The sequence below is a fragment of the Myotis daubentonii genome, chromosome 3, assembly GCF_963259705.1.
Source record: "Myotis daubentonii chromosome 3, mMyoDau2.1, whole genome shotgun sequence".
Classification (NCBI taxonomy): domain Eukaryota; kingdom Metazoa; phylum Chordata; class Mammalia; order Chiroptera; family Vespertilionidae; genus Myotis; species Myotis daubentonii.
Window position 1 is genome coordinate 103744695 of NC_081842.1, and position 25101 is coordinate 103769795.

General features: G+C 35.7%; 1 protein-coding gene across 10 annotated transcripts in view; it reads left to right on the forward strand.

The window, feature by feature from the left end:
- USP25 (ubiquitin specific peptidase 25) overlaps positions 1-25101 on the forward strand; it is a 181669-nt gene that overhangs the window by 62596 nt on the left and 93972 nt on the right. For 9 of the 10 annotated variants that reach the window (XM_059688108.1, XM_059688111.1, XM_059688109.1 and 6 more), the window contains 3 exons: positions 6708-6870; positions 16188-16274; positions 24196-24333. In XM_059688108.1, coding sequence (XP_059544091.1) covers positions 6708-6870; positions 16188-16274; positions 24196-24333 — 388 coding nt within the window. Of the gene's footprint in view, positions 1-6707; positions 6871-16187; positions 16275-22181; positions 22248-24195; positions 24334-25101 lie in introns of those variants that run through there. The other variant, XM_059688116.1, reaches the window with a different exon arrangement.

The following is a 25101-nucleotide window of genomic DNA, read 5'->3' on the forward strand; positions in this document are numbered from 1 at the left end:
GGGAAAAAATTGCAAGATATGGAAAATAAACTGAATAGGTCTAACGTACATTAATTGATATTGTAGGAGAGGAGAGAGTGGGTCAGAGACAAAATTTAAAGATGTGGTCACTGAGAATTTTTTAGAAGTGAAGAGAAAACCTGTTATTTCATAAAGCCCAACAAATCCCAATCATGAAAATGAAAAGAAACCACTTAAATTCATTATAATGAAAGTCCAGAGCACTTAAGATTGAGAAAATCTTAAAAGTACTTAGAGAAAAAGGTGGAATTATCCTAAAAATAGTGACAATGAAAGTGACAAATGACACAAATTGACACAGACATATGAAAATAATAAAATAATGTCTAGTGAATGGAAATACAGCTGCCAGAATCCTGTACTGGGTGAGACAGTGTGGGGTGGTCTCACCATGGGATTGCTCTTTGTGATGAGGGCTCCAGAGGCAGTTCTGAAAGGCAGGGGTTGTTCCTGTCTCTCCTATTCCCATGTCTCCCACACCTAGATGCAGGTGCTTGGGCTGCCTCCATTACTACAAAATCAGTGCATCCCATTCCTGTGGTTATAAGTTCTTCTTTTTTCTAATAACTTACTAGTTGCACCCCACCTTTCATTCAGAAAGCCAGGTACAAAAGGAACAAAGGCATTTTTATAAAATTACAGGGGACAGTTATGCCTCTGATTTTGGCCAATATTGGCCACTGTATAGGAACTGGATGATTTGTGTTGTCTATAGTTCCTGGCAGAATCAAAAATCCAGGTGTCTCAACTGAATTTAAGTTTGGAAGCCACCTGGAGGGTTTACCAACCAGGACACCATAGAGTTGGCATTAGGGGAATGAAAAAAGCATCATGTCCAGGAATTGTTAGGGTGGAATTCTGAATTTTTAAAATAGACTTCTATAACTCACACCCTCTTCATCCTGGTTACTACTTAGGAAGCGGCTGTGAGGGGGAACTGCCTTAAGAAGGTGTGTGGAACAGGATAAGTGAGAGAGGCAATTACAAATTTTTTAAGATTGATTTGTGAGGATACTTTTAAGGCTCAACAATACCACATGCCCATGGATGGTAGGGAGTATGGAAGATCTATCAAATATTTTCACTGTCATTCTATTTTTGAGTGATTTTTATGATAAAGGGTACACCAGTACAGATTATAAATGGTTTATAAAAGTTGAAAATATGAAACATTAGTTTCAAGGGCCACAAGGTGTGGCCAGAGTTGGCTGAACAGACATGAACAGCAATAATCTAACTAGAAAAAGTGTCAAGAACTCGAGATACCACTGATAGTCTTAAGACAAATCAGAGGGAGTGGAGGGGGAAGTGATCAAATGTCCAATTTGGTCAGTCTGCCAAAAGTGGGAGTCACAACTCACCGTGAGAGAAACAGATCAACTTTTGGCAGGAGTTTTATGTCTGACATAGTGGTAGGCTCGGTGTCAGAAACAGAGTCCCTTAATTTGTACTAATTACGATTGTGGACATGTTGCCATGTTGGGTATGATGATAGATTGCAGCAGTGGTGACTGTCTGGGTGGTGCAGGCTGCATCACAATGGCTGAAATTAAAAAGATTGATAATACCAAGTGTTGGTGAACATGGACAGCAAACATGTCAATCCGGCCGTGAGTTTGACATGCTGGAAGAACTGTCATACACTTGGTAGAAATGTGTAATGATATAACCACTTTGGAAAACTGGGAATTTCTAATGAATTTCAGTATATACGATGCTAGGACTTAGCATTTGCACTCTTAGGTATAGACCCTTGAGAAAGGAATGCATAGTAGCTTTATTGGTAATAAAAACTATATATAAAAAAAAACCCACAAGTATTCATAAGAACAGAATAGGAAACAGTGGTGGATGTTCACTCAGTGGAATTCTGAACAACATAATGGAAAACATTTTTCTGGTACTTGAAAGAATGTGCAGGAATCGCCAAAGCAACATGTTGAGTGAAAGAAACTTGACATAGAAGAATAATTGCCATCTAATTTAGAAGTCAGAATGGTGACTCTGGGAGATGGAGGAGACACTGCTGGCTAAAAAGGGCATGAGAGAATATTCTGGAATAATGGAAATTTCTATATCTTGATCTGAGTGTTAGTCACATGGTTATGCACATATGTAAAAAAATGTCACTGATATACATATTTAAGATTTTTATGTCTTTATTATCTCAGTAAACTATTCTTAACAAGAAAAAAAGTATTTAGCTATGTTAATTGCATATCAATATACAGAAATTAGATTTCTACATATAAGAATGAATGAGAAGGTGAAATTTTAAAAAGCTTTCATCTATAACACAAAACTGTTAAAGACTAGGAATAAGTTTAATAAAAATGTGCAACAATTACCAAGAAGAATATTATATTAGAGGCCCAGTGCACAAATTCGTGCACGGGTGGGGTCCGGCCTGCCTGCCCCAATGGGGGCCAGTTGGGGCTGAGCTGGTGTGGGAGAGGGGCCATAGGTGATTGGCCAGCAGGGCTGGCTGAGGAGAGGGGCCGTGGGAGATTGTGGGGGCCAGTTGGCCACTGCAGTGCACGTCGTAGTGACTGGTCATTCCGGTTGTTCTGTCATTCCGTCCTTCCGGTCACTTGGCTTTTATATATATGGAGATGTCATTGTAATGAGTAATATCTCCTTAAGTTGACTTAGATTTAGTGTGATCCCAATAAAAATACCAATGATTTTTTTTTAAGGAAATGAACATGATGATTTCTCCCTCCCTCTTATCTCTCTCCCTTCCCCCTCCCTCCTTTTTTTTTTTTTTTTTTTTTTTAGTGTACAGCTTAAATGAAATGCCTATTTCCTCAAAGTGGACTTAGATGATCTAAATGGGTTGTTTTCAACATTACTGCTATAATGCAATTTAAATAACAATACGAAAAAAAGAAAAGCAAAAATAATGACCCACAATCAGTACCACGAATTTTTAATGGGAAGATGAACATTTACCATAAGTAGATGCTTTAAACATTCATTGTGATGTGTGGAAGAGAAGACCAGCATCTTCTTATCTGTTTGTATTACTGGTTGCCATGGTCATGACCAGTGCTGGGAAGATAAGAAAGCCTGTGAAGTGTAGGGGGGTTGGGTTTTGATTTCTGGCTCTAGGGGTTGCCTTTTGTCATGTTACATTTTGGTCTAGCTATTTCTGAGCTATTTGAAATTTGCAAATTTGTTTTGTTGTTGTGTTTTGTCTACCCTCTCCCTCCCTTCTGTCTCTACTGGCAACCATAATACTTGGAATGCAGCTGTTGCATACTTTAAACTTTAAAGCCTGTGTGGTACCACTGGCTTTACTTTGTGAGTCTAGGAATTTGGTTTTATAGAAAGTTTATGTTTGATATGCCAGTACTGGATTAGAGAAAGGAATACAAGTTTGGGAATAGAGTAGTCTTTGGGCTACAGGTTGGGCTTTTGCTTTGTTTTTATATCTTAGGCAACTTTGAGAAGCAATGGGCATGTATCTCTTGAGCCCAAATCAGTTATAACAGTTTGTATCTAATCTTATTCTGTAATGAAAGGTATATAGGAATGCTGGGGAGATGGTATCTTTCCCTTCCAACTTTCTCTGTGGAGTAATAATACAAATAGCACAGGCAAGCTGCTTTTGCCTAGAAAGTACATTTGAGGCAGTACATTCCCCCAAGTCCTGTCAGGGGAGAGAGTAGGCAAAGGAACTAAAAAGCTTTCATTATCTAATTACATTAAGGTAGTATTTACATTACACTATTTGTATGAACACATACAAATGAAGAGGTGTATTTTTTTGGTGGAAGATGGGCAGCAGAGGAGGGTGAGGGAATTGCTATATGGAAACAGTAAAAAACAAAAACCTCCCTGGGTTTTAATAATCTTAACCAGATGTGGAATAAGAAGACTAGCATTATCTCAGTGCAGTCTAGATGTAAACTTGGGTTGGGTTGTTGACACTTATGGGGAACATGAAACCTAATTTTACTCTTGAGGCTGAATCTCATTTTTTTATTTTGTGACATATATGGATTTTAATTTTTTGTAGATAGGTATATTTTTTAGATATTAGGTATTCTCAAGTTTCCCATAGGTAATGTCTGTGTAACTCATTGCCTAGTCATTATGATAAATGTGATCTGGCCTGTTGGCATTATCAAGAAGGGATCATTTCTTACTAGTATTTTATTGTAATTAGTCATTAAAAATGTATAATGGTAGAGGCTCACCCATTAGATTTAGGATTGAGTGTAATTCTCCTAGACTTTTTACTAGCTTATGCTTTAAAAATAAACTCTAGGATCCTCTCTTTAGGTGGTTATTGTACATATCAACAAGGGCACGTACAGTTGCTAGGTGTCTCTCCATCGCTTATATGTGACCACTGGTGCTAATTTCTTCTTTCCTGTGTGAGGTATTGCTGCGAGTTTTCCCAGAACTCATTGCATCTTTTATTAGTTCATTCATCTCTAATTACCAAGATAGAAATAAGTTTTCTTTATTTATACGTCTAAATATACATATGGATTACAAAGAGAAAATATTTTCAAAAGAAATCACTCCCGTTTATAAGTCAGTAAAAATTCAATATATCTTCTTATGTGCAGCAGTCTTTTGTGTCATATTTATGTTTTGTATGCTATGCATTAATTTTTCTCTGTTGAGTATAAATTAGTTACCTTGTACAAATGCAGTTTGTTCCAGTTGATTGTTGTGATTGTGCTGTATTGTGCCGACCTGTCCAACTTGAACAGTAGGAAGTCTCAATTGGCTCTTTGACTTTTTATCTCTCCTTGGAAGGTATGCGGAAATACCTTCCAAGGAGTTATGGTACCTTTTATTGGTAGTTTGAGAAAAAGCCTCTAGTAGCCTAGGTTGCAATCAAAAGGTGATTATTAGGCAAAGTGTGCTGCAAATGTTTGATCACTTGTAATAGTGACAGAGGTGTGAACTGTTTATTTTTAAAGATGTGAGTTTATGTTGCTCTTCATGTTTTAAAATATGTTGTTACCTGCTTTTTAAAACCTATTCCCAAATAAAAATTTTATTCTATATTCACATAAGTTATTTTAAGTAATAACTTGGAATCGTACTACATTGTATCTAATATCATGTTGTTAATAATGCTGTTGGAGTAATCATTTCTTTTTCCCCCACAATTAAGGAATATAACTATACTAGGGGCCCGGTGCACGAAATTCGTGCACTGGGTGTGGTGCGGGGGGGGGAGTGTCCCTCAGCCCAGCCTGCCCCCTCTCACATACTGGGAGCCCTCAGGCGTTGACCCCCATCACTCTCCAATCGCAGGATCGGCCCCTTGCCCAGGCCTGACGCCTCTGGCCTAGGCGTCCAGCCCGGGCAGCGGGGACCCACAGCTGCAGCGGCCCCACGATCGTGGGCTTCGCTTTAGGCCCAGGCAAGGGGCCCCTAGCTCCCGGGACTGCCAGCTTCGACCGTGCCCAGCTCCCATCGCTGGCTCCACCCCTACTTCCTGCTATCACTGGCCAGGGCAGAAAAGGCACCTGATTCTCCGATCAGCTCTTAGCTCCCCCCTGGGTTTCCCATCACTGTCAGTGGCAGGGGGCTTCTTCCTGCTTTCCCTTTTGCCTCCCTGCATTGTGCCTACATATGCAAATTAACCACCATCTTGTTGGCAGTTAACTGCCAATCTTAGTTGGCAGTTAATTTGCATATAGCCCTGATTAGCCAATGAAAAGGATATCATCGTACGCCAATTACCATTTTTCTCTTTTATTAGTGTAGATTATTTTGAAATTAATCTGATAGAGTAAAATCTTTAGGATAAGGATGGTGAACTCAAAAAGTTAGAAAAGCTCATTCTTGCTGACGTTTTTGTAATGAGCAAAATAGGATAAGAGAACTGAATATTATTTATGCTTATTTGGAATAGTAATGCATGTCTTGAGCAGGCATTATGCTTGTTAGTTCATATGTGGGAACTAGGGTTTCCCAGCATGTTGTTGCAAGAGCAAACTAGCATTGCTTTTGCCATGTTTAGGTATGTTTAAGATATTCTGTAGGTGAGCTTATTTTGAAGAGGTTCATATTTTATTATTCTGACACGCAGATATTTATTTCACTGGAATTTTCCATAGGCAAACTTCTGGGTGAAGAAGTGAATACATAAGTATTCTTTTCCTTTATTTGGCTGTCATAGAGTCAGATCTCTAGAACTGAAAAGAACCCTAGCACTTACCTTAACATTTTTTTATAGAAAAGCAAATTAATGGTCAGAGTTGAAAAGTGCATTTGTAGTTTTTACTGTTTTCCTGATTCAAAGTAATTGTTATAAAAACTAGTCATTTTGTTACATTGTAAATATGTACTTTAATGCAGTGATTTCTCAAAACTTATCTCAGTCCTTTCTATAGTCCTGCCACTAAACCTTTAATTTGTTGAAACATAATTTAACATTTTCTATTAAAAACATTTTATTTGAAATTTCCTGTTTCTTAGAAAAAAGGCTGCATGTCTTGATTCTTTACCACTGCTATGTTTTTAAAGAACACTAACCTCTGCTTGATTAAAGATAGCCCTAAATAGTACTTCCCCAAATACATTATCTAGAGATTAAGTAATTAAAATCTTTAATTAATGCTATTTCCTAGAGTACAGCACTGAATTATAACTGGGTTTTTTTTTGTGTGTGTGTGTTTGTGTGTGTGTTTTACTATTTTCTCCCATTGCTTAAGAGTTCTTGAAGCCAGCATAGCAGAAAACAAAGCATGTTTAAAGAGGACACCTACAGAAGTGTGGAGGGATTCTCGAAACCCTTATGATAGAAAAAGGCAGGACAGAGCTCCTGTTGGATTAAAGAATGTTGGCAACACTTGCTGGTTTAGTGCTGTTATTCAGGTAAGAATATGCAGATCTTATTTGCTGGGCATGATAGCAGTGGAGAGTGGGTTGGACTTGGGTTTCTTTTAAGTTGTGTACTTGAAACAGAACTTCAGGCAAGGTTTTAATGTGATTTTCTGTCCAATGAACTAGTGTGGAGATTGCAACTTCCTCAACCTCCTCTGTTCCTCAGTCCCAGGATGGAGTTTTAATGGGAGAGCATTACCTATGCCTTCTTTGTGATATTTTTGAATTAATTTATTATTTGAAACTAACTTCTTCTCCCTCCCTGCTGTTAGGAATTATTGTCAGAGTGGAAAGAAAATATTTCTGAATGTATTTCCCTGCAATTTTAGGAAAGATGTAACCAAGATATGAAACCAGAACTAGTTTTTATTTGTGTATGTCCATTAGATCAGATTTACTTGTATATACTAGAAAATGTTTTTCATAGAATCATAGTCTTTTAGACACTATTTTAATGAAATAGGGCATTTTATTTATTTGAGGAGGGTATAGATTTTAAAACATTTTTTTTTCTAACTTGGAAAATCCTTAGTGAAATGTTTCCTGAGCCCCTTATTCTAAAATGAAAAATGTTTATATGCGTAGATATCCATCCTCTTCTTAATCTTGAATAGTTTGCTTTAATTTTTATATCATATGACTATTGTCAATTCTTTACCATTCTCAGACATTGATAACATTATCTCTCAGATTTCAAAACCTTGAAGAATCTCCATAAATGAAATAATCTATGAATAATAACGTTTTCTTAATTTTTATTACCCTTTAAGAAAATTCATTAATATTTTGTGTTTATTTTCCTAATACAGTTGAATTGTAGCTTATTTATTTCATGTTCCTGATGTTTCATGTTAAAGCAAGTAACTAGTTTTAACATTTTCTCTAGGATTTTAATTGTGTTTTCTAGGCAATTAATATGTACTTTTAACTTTTTTTCTACTTCAATGGTGTAATTTTTTACTCCTACAAACCCACATCTTTTGCTTCTGGCACATAATGCGATGCAATTTGATTTCCTTTAGTTTTCTGTATTTATGTCTCATTCTTTATAATATACTATGGTGTATGTTCGTTAGTAACTAATATGCTACTTTGTTTTCCAGGCCATTAAAATGTTAAGGAATACCTGGAGTAACAGTAATACCCTTGTTCCTAGCCTTGATTATGCATTGTATACTCACATGCCAACAGTATCTACAATTTTATTTGCTATTTTATAGTCTCTTAGAACAGACTATCTTGCTTTACTTTACTAGCACTGTTAGTAAGGCTTTTACCTTTCACTGTCTAATTTAAATAATTTGGACATTTTAAAATATGGAGCATAGTTTTAAGGCTGTGCTCTGAGGGTTCATGAATATGCTTTGCTGCCATAATTTAGACAAGTAAATGCTATTTCTGCACTATTATGGCCAATAAATGAGGTGCACTGATTAGAAGCTTCTTTTAAAAAACTGGAAGAAGAAAGAAAAAACTTTCAAATAATCAGTATTTATTATTTAGAATAGGCGCTCTTTATTTCTCTACACCATACTGTAAGAAAACCCCACTGAAATGATAATTAATTTAATATTAATAGATTTGAGGATAACCACTCTTTGTTTTCATAGGATAAACTTCTCTCAGTATCTTAGTTCAAATGTGGAAGAATTGTTCATCTATTTCTACTTTAAGTGGTGTTTGCTGACCTTAGCTTTTGCTTTACATCTCAAATTTTTGGAGTTTCTTTAGTTGGGATGAGGAAAGGCCTAAAAAAATTATTTGTCCTTTTTAACAAAGTTGAAGTAATTTTACTAATTTTAAATTTTTCTGCTGCCTAACTAGTAACATGGCTTTACCACACTCCTAACATAGGCAAGTATAGGACACTTGGGATTATTATTTATTATTATTATTTTGGAGAAATTGAGACACCTAGAAGTAACAGCTAACCTTGAAAAGATGAGTTATAATGAAGTATTAAGATACTGATTTTGGGCAGTATAGTAAAACATTAAGCTTTAGCTTTGGGAAATTATGGATGAAAAGAGAACTTTGCCTAAAGATTATTTCAAGTTTTGTTTTTTACTGTTACTTTAAAGTCTATCCTGTTCTAAGTAGCTTTTCATTTCACCATACTCATATATCATGTAGTTCCTGGTTGACTAAAATGCAAACATCCTGAGGGCAGAGAGCACATCTTCTAGATTATTCTATATAGTCTGACACCTTGAAGGAGCTCCTTATGTAATCATTGAATGAGTGAATAAAGGAACCAAAAAGGAGCAAATATAAATTATGGAGGAATTGAAGACTTCCGAAGCTTCTATCACCCTAATGATGTATGGGATTGAAAAGATGCTGCAGGTTTTCAAAAAAATTCAGTATATAATTTAACATGTTTATTCACATCACTTGTTCATGTCTCTTTAATTTTCCTCAAAGAATCCAAATACGTAGTTCAATGAGAAAACCAAGAATTTCAAAGCAGTAATCTGCCCTAAACCTCCCTGATAATAGTCCTGTGGCAACTACAAGAAGTTCTAGCTTTTTCTCCTATTATCTTCATTTTTATAAATGACATGCCATGCCTTCGTGCTGAGGGAAGTGAGGATTTAGCACTTTCATTTCACTTGTCTAGAATCACCATTTCTTCCATCCACCAGCATAGTGGTAGCTCAAGCTAAAAAAAGAAAAAAAAAAAAAGCTAGTAGTAAGAGTCTGCATTCCCATGGCTTTGTGAATGCTGCAGCGATTCACTAGGACTTGCCTCTCTGTAACCCTTGTTTTCCTGGACCTGCCACTTGTTTTTCTGCCTATTTTCTATATACCTATTCTCAATGGTTTCCAGATGCTCCAACATCTCTGTTATCGTCTTATCAGTAATATGTTCTATATGCTCAAATATATTAGCTCAATTTTTTAAATTAAATCTTTATTATTCAGATTATTACATTTGTTCCTCTTTTTTCCCCCCATAACTCCCCTCCTCCCAGTTCCCACCCACTGTCCTCTTCCATAGGTGCACGATTTTTGTCCAGTCTCTTCCCCCATCCCCCACACCCCTTTCCCCCCCAAGAATAGTCAGTCCATTCCCTTTCTATGTCCCTGATTCTATTATAATCACCAGTTTATTCTGTTCATCAGATTATTTATTCACTTGATTCGTAGATTCACTTGTTGATAGATGCATATTTGTTGTTCATAATTTGTATCTTTACCTTTTTCTTCTTCCTCCTCTTCTTAAAGGATACCTTTCAGCATTTCATATAATACTGGTTTGGTGGTGATGAACTCCTTTAGCTTTTCCTTATCTGTGAAGCTCTTTATCTGACCTTCAATTCTGAATGATAGCTTTGCTGGATAAAGTAATCTTGGTTGTAGGTTCTTGGCATTCATCACTTTGAATATTTCTTGCCACTCCCTTCTGGCCTGCAAAGTTTCTGTTGAGAAATCAGCTGACAGTCGTATGGGTATTCCCTTGTAGGTAACTGAGTTTCTTTCTCTAGCTGCTTTTAAGATTCTCTCTTTGTCTTTTGCTCTTGGCATTTTAATGATGATGTGTCTTGATGTGGTCCTCTTTGGATTCCTTTTGTTTGGGGTTCTCCGCGCTTCTTGGACCTGTAAGTCCATTTCTCTCACCAGGTGGGGGAAGTTTTCTGTCATTATTTCTTCAAATAGGTTTTCAATATCTTGCTCTCTCTCTTCTTCTGGCACCCCTATAATTCTGATGTTGGTACGCTTGAAGCTGTCCCAGAGGCTTCTTACACTATCTTCGTATTTTCAGATTCTTTTTTCATTTTGCTTTTCTGGTTGGGTGTTTTTTGCTTCTTCGCATTTCAAATCTTTGACTTGATTCTTGCGCTCCTCTGGTCTGCTGTTGGGAGTCTGTATAATATTCTTTATTTCAGTCAGTGTATGCTTAATTTCTAGTTCGTCCTTTATCACAACATCGAGGGTCTCATTAGATTTCTTGTACATCTCATTAAGTTTAACGGCAGTCTCTAGAAGACTCTTGAAAGACCTCAAAAGTGTGGTTTTGAATTCTATATCCAGCAGCCTGCTTTCCTCCATTTCTGTCATTTGTGTCCTGTTTCTTTGTCTCGGCATTTTTTATGCTTCGCTGTGTCGATAGAGTAGCTTTATGTGCTAAGTGTCCCAATTACCTGAGGTGGACACTCTTGGTGCACTCCCTTGTGATCTTTGTGTGCAGTCTTGTTGTAGCTAAGCCTTGATTGTTGTAGGTAACACTGGGAGGGATTTGACCTCCAGGCCAGTTGGCTGTGAGAATCAGCTGTGTCTGCAGTGGGAGAACTTCTGTCCTGGATCTCTAGGGCGGCGCTAATCTAGCCTCTGCCTGAGGCTAACCAGAAAATGCCTCCATGCAAGGCTTGGGCGGGGTGGGTCCCAGGGGATCAACACGGCGGGTGGAGCGAGCAGTTATGGCTGCTCTCAGTCCTGTCCCCAGAGGCTCTGCCTCTCAGTGTCCCACCAACCGCTGCAAGTACCTCAGAGAAAAGCTGCCCTTGAGTTCCCACTGATGCCAGACAGTCCCGCTTCTCCCGTTTGAGTCTGGGTTCCCAGATACTTGCCCAGGACTGGAGCCCAGAACTTGAGACTCCCTCCCGATTGAAACAGACAACCGTGCCCTCAGCCGCCAGCCTGCTCCGCACGTACCTTTGTATTTTACTTCAGCACTGTGCCTCCTCTGAGTCTCGGTATGCTTTTCTCTTTCCTTCTAGTTGTAGAATTTCCCCTCAGCCAGCCTTCCTGTGGTTCTGGGTGATGTCCGTTCCATCTTTTAGTTGTATTTTTGAAGTGGTTGTGCGAGGCAGCAATCTCCGGTGTTTACCTATGCCGCCATCTTGGTTTCTCTCCAAACATATTAGCTTAATTTTTGTTGATTGCTTTACCACAGAAGATTTCTAACCTCAAAACCAGACTGGATTCTGAATCAGTGTGTTGTAAGCATGGTCGCTAGCCTTCTTGGACTGTAGGAGAATCAGTTGGGAGTCTGTTTGCATGTTTTTACTTACTATTCCTATGTATATATATAGCTCTGAATCTCATGCCTTTTTTCTATCCTTATACACAATGTGACTGATTTTTCTGAACCTGAGTCAGTTAAGTCAATAATATTCAAAGACTAAATTTCTTATATTCCAAAGAAGGAGATAGTTGTCTGGATGGATATAGGGCAGTGATGGCGAACCTTTTGAGCTTGGCATGTCAGCATTTTGAAAAACCCTAACTTAACTCCGGTGCCGTGTCACATATAGAAATTTTTTGATATTTGCAACCATAGTAAAACAAAGACTTATATTTTTGATATTTATTTTATATATTTAAATGCCATTTAACAAAGAAAAATCAACCAAAAAAATGAGTTCGCGTGCCACCTCTGACCGCGTTTTAGGTTTGCTATCACTGACCTAGGGATTTAATTGCTCTATATACAGAAGTTATCTTTTAATCATGCCATCAGCTTTCAATTCCTACCTTACCTTGAAATTTATATGATACTAGAGGTCTGGTGCACAAAATTTGTGCATGGGGGGGCATCCTTCAGCTTGGCCTGCATCCTCTTCAATCGGGAACCCCATGAGGGATGTCCTACTGCCATCACTAAAAAGGCATTTGGACATGCTTCTCACAATCCAGGACTGCTGTCTCCTAACTGCTCATCTGCCTTATCACCCCTAACTCTTCTGCCTGCCTGCCGCATTGGCCCTAATCACCTCTGCCTGCCTGCCGGATCACCCCTAACTGCTCCCCTGCTGGCCGGATCGTCCCTAACCGCCTCTGCCTCAGCCCTGCACCCGGGACTCAGGATTCCCTCCTCCAGCCAGCCACAGGCACCCGGGACCCGGGCCAGCTTCACCCAGATCGGCCACAGCTGCAGGGGACTGTGGGTGGGCGGCTTTCCATGGGCCACAGGCGCTGGCATCTGGGACTGTGGGGCGGGTGGCTTCTCTGTCTACCGGCTGCAGGTGCTGGCGCCCAGGACCGCGGGGTGGGTGGCTTCGCCTGGGCCCAGCTTTGTCAGGAAGGATGTCCGAATGGTTGTCCAGAAGACATCCGGTCTAATTAGCATATTACCCTTTTATTAGTATAGATACCTTTTTTTTTTAAATCCCCCTAGGAAAGTGTATCTTGCTTCTCCTCAATATCTCTATTATAGACAGGTTATATGTCCTTTTGTTATCTTGTCATCACCAATGGCTGATTAGACACACTGAAGAGAATTAGTAAACTGGACAGTTGGGCTGAAGAATACTTTGAGACTAAAGCCTTGAAACAAAGATGAGAGGAATTTGCACGTGGTGGGTGGGAACATGGTGAATAGCACTAGCACAGTCCATTTGTGGTTCCGGAGGGAGAGGAAAAAAGGGATAGGGAAAAAGCAGTATTTGTGAAGAGACAACAATTCCCAAGCAACAGATTTAGGACACAATAGAAATCAAGTCATAGAAAGAAAGAACTCTACACCAAGGCACAGCATAATAAAATAGAAACATAATGGATTAGAAGTAGCCAGATGGAAAAGGTACATCACCTTTCATAAAGGAACAAAAATATGGATGCTAGAGAAAATAACTGGCCATCTAGAATTCTATAACTAGCAAAAATCTTACCAAAATGGAAAGAAAACCATTCCAGTCAAACAGAAGCTGAAATAACTCATCAGCAGCAGATCCACACCAGAGAAGATGCTTCTGTCTTTTCAGGGAGAAGGGCATAGTTCTCCAGTGAGAGCTCAGAGCTCAGAAGCAGGATTGGGATTCTTTTCATTTATCAGTATTCTCTTTCCTATTTAAATTCTTCATAAGAACAGTCTATATTTTGTCTCCCTTACTTATATCCCATTTCTAGCAGTATTCATTGCTGCTATTTTTATTGTACTGTTCTACTGAAAAGTGACTTCCCAAATGCCAAATCCAAAGGTTACTGTATTTTTTCATGTATAAGATACTATTTTTTTCTAAAATCATTAGACTGAAAATCGAAGGGTGTCTTATACACAGAAGTCAGCTGAGGAGGGTGCAACAGGGGTGTGTAGCTGCCCATACCTTGTCAAACAGGCTTCCTCTAATCATGAGCCTTACTGTTACTGACGTCAGCTGCTGCCGTATAATTGGACATGGAGGTGGAGAGTGCACAGGTGCAACAGGAACTGAGCCCATAAAGATGTCAAAAAAAATAAAAAGATAAATACCGGTAAGCGATTGTCTGACTTTGCAAAATGCAAAGTGAATGTAACCAGCTGGAAGAGCATGGAAATAGAGTTGCAGAGAGACGATTTGGACCTCCTCCCACTGAGTGTATGATCAGACAGTGGAGAAAACAGGAAGAACAACTCCTTAAGATGCCAAAAAAGAAGAAGGCCTTAAGAGGAAAACCAGAAAAATGTTTAAAATATTGATTTTTTAATTTTGGGTTGGAAAACTTGGGGGCATCTTATACATGGAGAAATATGGTATTTTCCTGCCCTTACCTTACTGGAATGTGGCACCCTTTAAGAGTGTTGCTAATCTTGTTCTTGAAATTTGCCTGTGATTCTGTGGTGTACTGGAGAATCTTCTGTGGTACTTTATATCTTTGCTGAGAAGCCCCTGGTAAGGTATTTTTTCAAGCTCCGCAGTTATTCTGATACTCAGCTGTATTTGAAAGCGCTTGCTTTCTCTGTTTTCTTTGATCTCATACGCTATTTCCCTTACTATTCTTAATTTGTTTTTCTCATAACTCTTTTTCCTGTAGCTTTTAATTGCTTCTTTTCCCCTAAAGTTTGATCTTGGTCTACTTATACTGTATTCACATTATTTCTGATTTATAACGTCTACTTCTCATTGTTTTAACCTGCCATCACAAGATTCTAATCTCCACAAGGGCAGACAGTTGACACATTTTAGTCTTTGCTGCCTGTCTTTCTTTGTATCTGGCATGCAGTGGGTGGATGCTCCATAAACATTTGTTGAATGGATGCATAAGTGAATTATCTCAGATGTGCATATTGTTTATTTAAGAAATATTTCTAGATCACAAGATAAAATGTTTTCCAACAGTTTCTATTAGTAGATTTATGGTTTTACCTTTCATATTTATGTCTTTAACCCAAATGTATATTTATATATCTGTAACTACTACAGTGGGCCACTTTTCTCTACAGCCAACTATCAAAGAAAACTCCTTTATTTTTTTATTGATTTGTGGTGTCTCCTTTATCTTTTAACAAGTTGGTAACTTGTCTTTACTTAGATTTAATACATTATCACCTCCTGTACAGTGACTTTCAAACTTTATAAACTGAGACTCACAGAAAGGAGTACATTCTACTTTGTAAAACACTTTACACGTATACATGCATGTACAAAATCTACAATGAAACTTTACAAACAGTACTCTGTGGTGAATTTACTGTGTATGAATATGCTCTGAGATTTTACATTGTATTTCATTTCTTATTTTTTAAACAAATGTTTATTATGATGACTGTGGATTATAAGCTATAGTTTATATAGCTTTCATTATACTCTGTGAAGAATACTGCTATATCTTAGAGTCACATTTATATTGTTACAATTATTTATCTTCCTTCTAGGTTATGTGTCTCCTTGAGCATAGAGATAATATGTAATTTCTTTTTGTGTCTCCATCACCAGGCATCTGACCCATAAATTAACCTGTACTATATTTTTGTAGAATTAATACCTCTAGATAACTTATAGTAAACATAATATGTCTAAAAAGTACTAGACCAGCGGTTCTCAACCTGTGGGTGGCGACCCCTTTGGGGGTCAAACGACCCTTTCACAGGGGTTGCCTAAGACCATTGGAAAACACATATATAATTACATATTGTTTTTGTGATTAATCACCATGCTTTAATTATGTTCAATTTGTAACAATGAAATTGGGGCTCACCACAACATGAGGAACTATATTAAAGGGTTGTGGCATTAGGAAGGTTGAGAACCACTGTTCTAGACTTTGCTTTTGTATACCTTTTATTTTGGGGAAACTACATATTAGGCACAGTGTAACAGAAACAAAGAGAGCTTTTAATATAATATATAGTATGTATGTTTGAGTTGTCCATGTATAATTTTAACTTTTCAGTATTATAAATAATTGTTAATGATCAAGAACAGCATTTCCAAATATAAGTAATTTGACTTTTTCTCAGAGGAATAATAGGCCTTCTTGCACCAATTGCAATTCTGTGATGAAGTGCATAGTTGTCAAACATAAACCTCTGAAACACATTCTATTTTTACTATTCTGTTAATAGAATTTTTCCTTATGTTTCTTAAATTGTTGTTCTTTTTCAGTCATTATTTAATCTTTTGGAATTTAGAAGATTAGTTCTGAATTACAAGCCTCCATCAAATGCTCAAGATTTACCTCGAAATCAAAAGGTAAAATTAAGCAGAGGTTCTTAATTTTTAATTTGTGTTTATTTTGGGGGCATTTGCCACTCATCAAATCTTGAACCAGTGTCAAATTTGAATGTCAACTCATTAATTTCATTCACTATTACAGTAGTTACTTTCAGTTCTTTGTCAGTGTATTGTGAATATGAATTTTTCTTCACCTGTGTGACAGTATTATTCCAATTTTTTGTGTAAGTTTACTAATTGCTTTTTCTTTTGGACTGTCCAATTTCAGTAAACTTTATAGGCTGCAATGTACAATTCAAGAACTTTCCTTATCTCCTGAAAAATTCTGTTGAAATCAAAAGTTTTTTCTGTAGATCATCCTTTAAAAGCTTACTTTTGCAATGCAAATCTATTTTGGTAGGCAGTATAATGCAAAAGCACAGATACGAGGACCAGGTTGCCTGGTTCTCCTGTGGAGCTAATGCAAGACAGATCATCTTATCTGATCTGTCTCTGTTCAGTTTACTTATCTGAAAAGTGTAAATAATAATGGCAGTTATTTTATCAAGTACTGTGAGAATTAAATAATGTAAAACATGTAAAGGGCTTCTAGTACATAGCAAGTACCAGGTGTCAACTGTTAGTTATTGTATTGTTCATAGTAGCTTTTCAAACTATAGGACTGATTTGCATGCAGAAATTTATACTTACTGGGCAAAAATTAATTATGGAGATAATATGCTTGAGTGTAGGTCTTCGGTGATCTTCTCATAAACACATTGTAGCCCTAAAAGGAACTAGTTTTCATTAAAGTGTTGAACTTTGTGTGACCGTTATTAGTAGTAATGATGAATCATTCAGTTACGTTTTTCTTTTAGCGTATAATTTTGAAAACTGCTTTTCCTACAAACATATGAAACGTTTATAATGCAAGCTAATGGGAATTTAGCTTGATTTATAACCAGTTTTTCAGTCTATAATCTTTAGATTATAAAGTGTCAGGCTGATAAACAAGCCATTTTCAAAAGGGAGCTAAGGTCATCTGACAACTACTCATACCTCCAGAGACGCTAAATAAACCCCTTGAGTCATCACAATGTTCACATGAAAGTTTGGGATTACTGCTGCCCTTTATCGCAATTTGCTAATTTGAACAGTCCTCTCTTCCAATGTGTCCATTGGAGTGTATTTATAATTAACATTATTTAAAATTATTACTTCCAGTTACATTTTCATATGTATCTTGACCTTTTCTTTTATGTTCCTAGATTTTAGTGCTTTACAGAGTTTTAACTTCTTTTATTCTTCATAGTGTTGACTCAAATAAGTTACTTTTCTAATCTTGCATAATAGACAATTGTGATATCCATGCTTATATACCAGAGCTAGTTTGGGGGTTGTGAGAATGTTCAACTAAATGCGAGAGAAATACATGAACCAAGTCTTGAGCATCTTTCTAGAAAGATTTATTTCTTGCAGGGGAAGGGTCAGCATATCCAGGTGTTCCTTTAGCTTAAGATATAAAAAGAACTTCTACTTCCATTCAGAAAAGACACTTATAGAAGAATACCGCAGAATTTTGTAAAAGGTTGTTCCACAAATGAGGTATTCTTTAATTTGGCATGGTGACAGCAATACATTCTATGTCGACATCTTTGAAGCAAATATGTGGGATTTATAGGTAGTTAACCAACCTCTGATTGGTGCTACATTCAGTTAGGTTATAAAAAACACAGGTTTTTAAAAGGGTGTCAGTAACTTTTATCACTTATTATTTAATAATGCATTTATGTGTAGCTCATGCTTGCTGCTACTGAGTTTGAAAACTGTTAGGATATAGCTTACCCTGTGATCACTTAAATCAAAGCACAGTGATGCTATTTGCTTAAACTGCTGAGCAGGGTATTTTTATCAGCACTTAGAGGTTGCCAAAAATCATACATATTGAAGTGAGAAAAAGAAATGGAGTCTTTGAAATCAGTTTGTATTTTCGGTAGACTTGGTTGTTTCTAGCAGTTGAAACTAATTTTATGCATTCTTATTTATTTGTACTGTTCAGATTTTAATGTGTAGTAGAACTGTGAAGTACCAGAAATATAAAGATAGATTCTCACTGTAAACATCTCATCCCTACCCACCTTCACACAAACTGTCATTGGCCTAAGAAGTTATAAACTGACGGCAAAGCATATGTTAACAATTGAAACACAAAGATGCATAAGCTCATAACACCTAGAAATCTTTATATAAATAGCTAAAGTTTTACTAATCATAGGTTACCAGAGGCCCAGTGCACAAAATTCATGCACTGGTAGGGGCTCTAGCAGCTGTTGGCTGCGAGCTAGGTACTCCCTCCCTTCCCCCAGCTGGCTTTGCCCCCTGGTCAAACTCCCAGATGAACTCCCTGTTGAGGGGACAATTTGCATACTATGCTTTTATTATATAGGATATTACTTAAAGTCTTGATTTAAGAAAATTTCCAGATAATATCTCCCCACTTTTCACTGCTCACAAGTGAGAAGCATATGGGAAAGGAATGTGTTTAGTTGAACACCCAACTGTATTACTACACAAATACATGAAAGAATTTTGAATTTTACAAATAAAGGAGCCATTCTGGAATTTCTGTCTTTAACCATGATGAGGTAATAGAGACTGGATTTATAAGTCTTTGTATATTTTAGAGGATTCAAAGCATAAAAAGTTTGTATTCTAACTATAATGAAATTAAGTTAGAAGTTAACAAAAAGATATCCAGAAAATCTTCCTGATAGTTGGAAATTAAATAATATGCCTTTATTTATTTTATTTTATTATTATTTTTTTTTGTTCATAGTTTTTTTGTTTGTTTGTTTGTTTTTTAGTTAAGGTATTACAAATGTGTCCTCATCCCCCCCATTAACCCCCAACCTCCCCCCCACACACAAACTCATTAAGCTGAATAATATGCCTTTAACCCAAAGGACAGAGGGATAGTTCAGAATACTTTGAACCAGATAAAAATAAAACCTTACATATTAAAATTAGAGGGATGCAGCTAAAAACAAAAGTAATGGTAAATAGAAAATATATGAATTAAACATCTTATTGGTAAATAAGAGTGGTTTCAAATTAATGACAATAATTTACACATCAAGAACTAGGTGGGGAAAGGCAATTAATTTGAAAGCAGAAGACAAGGAATAATGAAGATGAGAGAATAAATCAATGAAACAGAAATCAGAAAAATCATAGAGAAAATTAATGGAATTAAAAGCTACTTTATAAGAAGATTGGTAAAATTGATGAACTAGGTAGACTGAGTAAGAGAAAAGAAGGAAGAAACAAATTATCAATATAAAGAATAAAAGAGGGGCATATCAGTACATATTCTATAGATAATTAAAGAGAATAGTGGTATATTATAAACATAAATATCTTAAAACACACAAGCTATTGAAGCTCACTGATAAAAAGATAATCTGAGTATCCATATATTACATTTAAAAATGAATTTTTAAAAATAATAGTTGAACAGCCACCAAAAATTTAACAACAAAATCGGTCACTGGTGAGTTATACTAATTATTTAAGAAAGAAATAATACCAGTTCTCTAAATACTTTTCCAGAAAATTGAAGAAGAGATAAAACTTCCCAACTCACTTATGAGTGTAGGATTTTCCTGAAACCAAAAGTACAAAAAGTAATTCAAACAAAAGAAAACTACAGACCAGTATTTCTCATGAATGTAGAAATAAAAGTTGTAGTAGATTTTGGCAAATTGAATTCTGTGGTATGTATAAAGGATAATACCTTATTGACAGGTGGGGTTTACCCAGGACTACAAGATTGGTTATATGTTGAAAAATCAGTATAATTCACCACATTAACAGAGACTATGGAAGAAAACCATATGATTGTCTTAGTAGATGAAGAAAAAGGGTTTGGCAAAAAGCTAACATTTATTTATTGCAAAATCTCTCAAAACTAGGGATAAAAAGAAACTTTCTTATCCTGATAAAGCTCATTTATGAAAAATATTAAAGTAATATAAGACTTAATGGCAGAAGACCAAATGCTTTTCCCCAAAGATGAGAGCAAAGCAAGGATGTCAACCCTCACCACTTCTATTAAACATTAGACTGGAGTTTTTAGGGAGTGCTGTAAAGCAAGAAAAAGAAATAAGCATGTAGATTGGAAAATAAAGCTGTTTTTTGCATGTTTATGACTTGTCTCTGTAGAGAATCTCAAGTATTCTACAAAAAAATATGCTTAGAAACAAGAAATGATGATCAAGGTTACATGATACAAAGCAAACATACGAAAATCAATTATATTTCTAAATACTTGCCATACACAATTGGGAATTTAAATTTTGAAATACTTATATACAATAGCAGAAAATATGTACTTTTAGGGGTAAAATGAACAAAAGATATATATGAAAAACTATAGAATATTACTGAGAGAAATTAGAGAAATAAAAAGATATATATCATGTTCATGGATCAGGGCGTTCAATATTATTAAAGTGTCACTTGTTCTTGATTTAATCTGTTTATTCACTGCAAATCCCCATCATAATCCCAAGAGGTTTTTTTCATAGGATTGACAAACTGATTCTAAAATTTATATGGAAAATCAAAATATGTAGAATGGCTATAACAATTTTAAAAAGATAGTGTTGGAGGAGTAATTATCAGGCTACAATGATCAAGAAACTCTGCTATTGGCAAAAACACTGGTCTATATGAAGCTAATGGAGTCAAGAAATAGACCTACATATCTCAGGTGAATTGATTTTAGTCAGTGTTGCCAAAACAATTCAGTGGGCAAAGGAAAATCTTAAAATTACAGTGTCATAGGCAGAAGAATAATCCTCAGTTCTTACAGAATACAATATTATACAGGTATCCTGCTTTAGAAATCCATAGAGGAATTTTTGCTTTTATGAAAAAAAGTTGTTCCAGCAATAATGTAGGTCTTTCGTAAAACTGAAGTGGCATAAGTTGAACTTTCAGGAAGCAGAGGATACTGTTCACTACACGTTTTGGCTTAGGAAAAGCTTCATAGGAACACTCTACTTTAGATAGTGTGGGGAACATGTGTATGAAAAACATATAATGGATTATAGAACTAAAAGCAAGAACTATATATAAAAGTTATTGAAGAAAACATAAGAAAAATTTAGTGTCTTGAGTTTAAAAGATGTCTTAAGATAACAAAAAGGTACAAATCATAAAAGAAAAAATTGATAAATTAGACTATTAAAATTAAAAACTTGTAATCTGAAAATTATATAAAAAGGAAAAGGCAAGCTACAGACTGGAAGAAAATATTAGCAAAACATGTATCATAAAAAGGAATTGCATCTAGAATATCTTCAGAACTTGTACAAGTCAATAATAAAAGTAACCTATTGTATTGGGAAAAATATTTGAATATATACTTCACCAAATAATATATGTAGATATATGCACATGAAAAAATGCTCAACATTTGGAAAATGCAAAATGAAACTAAAGGTGCTGTATACCCACAAGAAGAACTAAAGTTAAAAATATAACACATATGTAAGTGTTGTAGAATGTGGACCTAGAACTGTCATTACACTGCCAGTGGGAATATAAAATAGTGCGATGCCTTTGGAAAACAGTTTGGTTTTTTCTTAAAAACACCTACACAATCTAGCTCTTCCCTCTGGGTTTTTACTCAAAAGAAATGAAAGCATATGTTCACACAAAGATATGTGCAGTAATATCCACAGAAGCTAGAACAGGTTAATGGATAAATAAATGTGGTATATCTACACAATGGAAGACCACTGAGCAATAAAATGGAATGAATTATTATTAATATGCACAATCATGAATGAACCTCAAAATAATTATGCCTATTATAAGAAACCAGACTAAAACAAGTACATAGTGTATGATTTGATTTATATAAATTTCTAGAAAAGGGACCATGTTTGCCTGGGATGATTAGGAAGAGGAATGAGGGATGAAGAACCTTTGGGGCATGATGGATAGGTACGTTATCTTGACTGTGGTGATGCTTTCGTGAATATATATTACTGAAGCTCAAAAAATTGTACACTTTATACTATACAGCACAGTTTATACCAGTTATACCTTGATAAATGTGTTTGAAAAAAGACCAATATTTGAATAGTTTTTATATGTGGTGGTATTTTCATAATTTAGCCAAATACAGTAGCTGCTTTTAACATAATTTATGGTTTTGCCACTTGAAATTTAAAAAGTCATAGGAATTGTCTAAGAGAAAAATATATCATTATATTAAAGTGTTTTCTTAATATGCTTTTTTAGCAGAATTCCACTTAATTTTCAAAAGTCAGTTATTTTATCTGTGACTTCACAAGGAGTGTCTCAAAACACTGCACTGACTTTAGATATAGTGATAAATGAAGAAATTGATCTCAGGAAATTGAGGATATTTATGCAAATTATTTTGTGGATTAAAATTTGTAGTATTTACACTTTTAAAACTTATTTATATAGGACAATTGTAGGGGAATAGAAAGTACCACAGAAAAATCATGGGTCAGTTTTATATCTGATTTAAAATTTTTGCATTTAATGTTTATCATAGATAAAAAATTTATTATCCTTAAATAAAATGCATGTTTCCCATAACTTAGCATTTTTATGTCAGACAATGCTCTTTGTGATTACTCTATAGTTTTGGATCAAATATTTGGAATCAGTTTTATTCCCTTACACCTATATTTCTTAGAATTCCTTTTTTAATGCATTCTGGGAGCAGCTGTTTCTATATTGTTTATATTAGTGTGAAAGCAATTATACACATACACACACACACCCCTACAGTTTTATAATGGTGAGAACTCCAACTCTGCAAACTTGGAAAACTTTTCTAATATTTAAATAGCATAATAAGTTTTATCTGTTAAAATTGATAAATTAGACTTCATTAAGATTAAAAACTTGTAATCTTTGAAAAATGTATACAAAAAGAAAAGGCAAGCCACAAACTGGAAGAAAATATTAGCAAAACATGTATCACATAAAGGAATTTTATTTAGGTTATACATAGAACTTGTACAAGTCAATAATAAGACACGTAGCCTATTACTGTATTGGAAAAATATGTGAACATATACTTCACCAAATAAGAAATGCAGATATGCACATGAAAATATGCTCAACATTATAAGTCATTTGGAAATTTGTTACCGCAGGAGTTAACTGTATAAGAACTACTTTTGTTGCCATAAAGTATTTCACTAAAATATGTGAATTACATTCTTTTAAAAGTTTCCTTCTTATTAAGTTTACAGTCTTATTGAGAAAAGTTGAGTAAGATTTCAGAGGAGCACTAGGTGGATGATACATTGGTCTAATATTATGATCTAGATGAATTGTTAGACTAATATTAGGATCATCACATGACAGTGGCAGTTGGTAATTTATTGTTGAATGAAAGACATTCATTTTAGTAGCTATGGAGTTTGAAGGGATCATTGACTTGGAGGGTCTGGGAAGGCTTCATGCAGGTAGAGGGATTTTTGATTAAATAGGTTTATCAAGGTAAAGTACCTACACAGGGCCTGGTATGTAGCTACACCCATTGCATGGTAATGATTGTTGTTGCTGTCCTCAGCGGCATCTGGGCCTTGCTGAATGGAAAAGGATTATGATAAACAGACTTGAATGAGGAGGATATTCTTGCTGGGTAATGACATGATTTGCTATGAATATGTGGCATTTATGCTGAAATTGTGAGCTTAGCCTAGATACTTTGCTGTTTTTGTGCTTGATTCCTTCTTGAGTCTTCTAAATGACATCACTCTTCTTTAATTATGATACAGGAGTGCTGGACTTGTTCCTAATCTATATTACTTAAATTTTTGTTTAGTTTTTAATGAATATCTGTTTACCAATAAAGATTTTGTTAATCTTCATTTAAAAGTCTTTTTTTCTTTGATCCCATTAGGAGCATCGGAATTTGCCTTTTATGTGTGAACTGAGATATCTATTTGCACTTCTTGTTGGTACTAAAAGGAAATATGTTGATCCCTCAAGAGCAGTTGAAATTCTTAAGGATGCTTTCAAATCAAGTGACTCCCAGCAGGTAGTTCTATTGTGCTTGTTTATAAATAATTTGTATTTTATTTAATCTGATCACTCAGCAGTTTTTTCAAAGAGTCATATAATTGAAGATGTTGTTATTCATCTTTATTAAAAGTAAGCTGGAGCCATTTAAAACATTTATTTGGAGGAATTATTTTAAATTAAGAAAAGTAATAATGATCTTGAAAGTGTTAAGATAAATCAAAGTATCATTTATATTATGATTGAAACTGGTAAGTTACAACAATGGGTAAAAGTAAAAATTCTCTAAAACATGTAATTGAAAATATTCACGAATGTATGATAACCCAATGCCAGTACAGTGTGCCTGCTTTTGAGATGCGTCTTTTTGCTGGCAGGTAATAGTTTTTCTTAATTATTCAGAAAGGTTTCTGATCTATATTAACTTAGTTATGTTGCTTCCCCCCCCCACCCCACCCCCCTTCTAATCTTTATGTACTGCTATTTGAAAGGTTAAAGTGGGTGGTGCATGGGCTGGCTAAATAGCCATCTCAGATGGTGATCAAAGAAAATTGAATTTATTTAAGGAAAGGGAATGGGAGATGGAGATATCCAAAGGGAAGGGCTACACAGAGAAAAGGGGGCCTTGGAGACGAGTTCAGTGGGTTATCCATTGCCCGTTGCTCCCCTGGTTGTAAGTCTTGTGGGGTCCCTTACGTGCCTATCGGAGAATGGTCGTTTTTCCTAGGTTAGATTCCTCCCCCTAATCATCACCATTTTAGGTCCTACTGCTCATGCCTCATAGTAG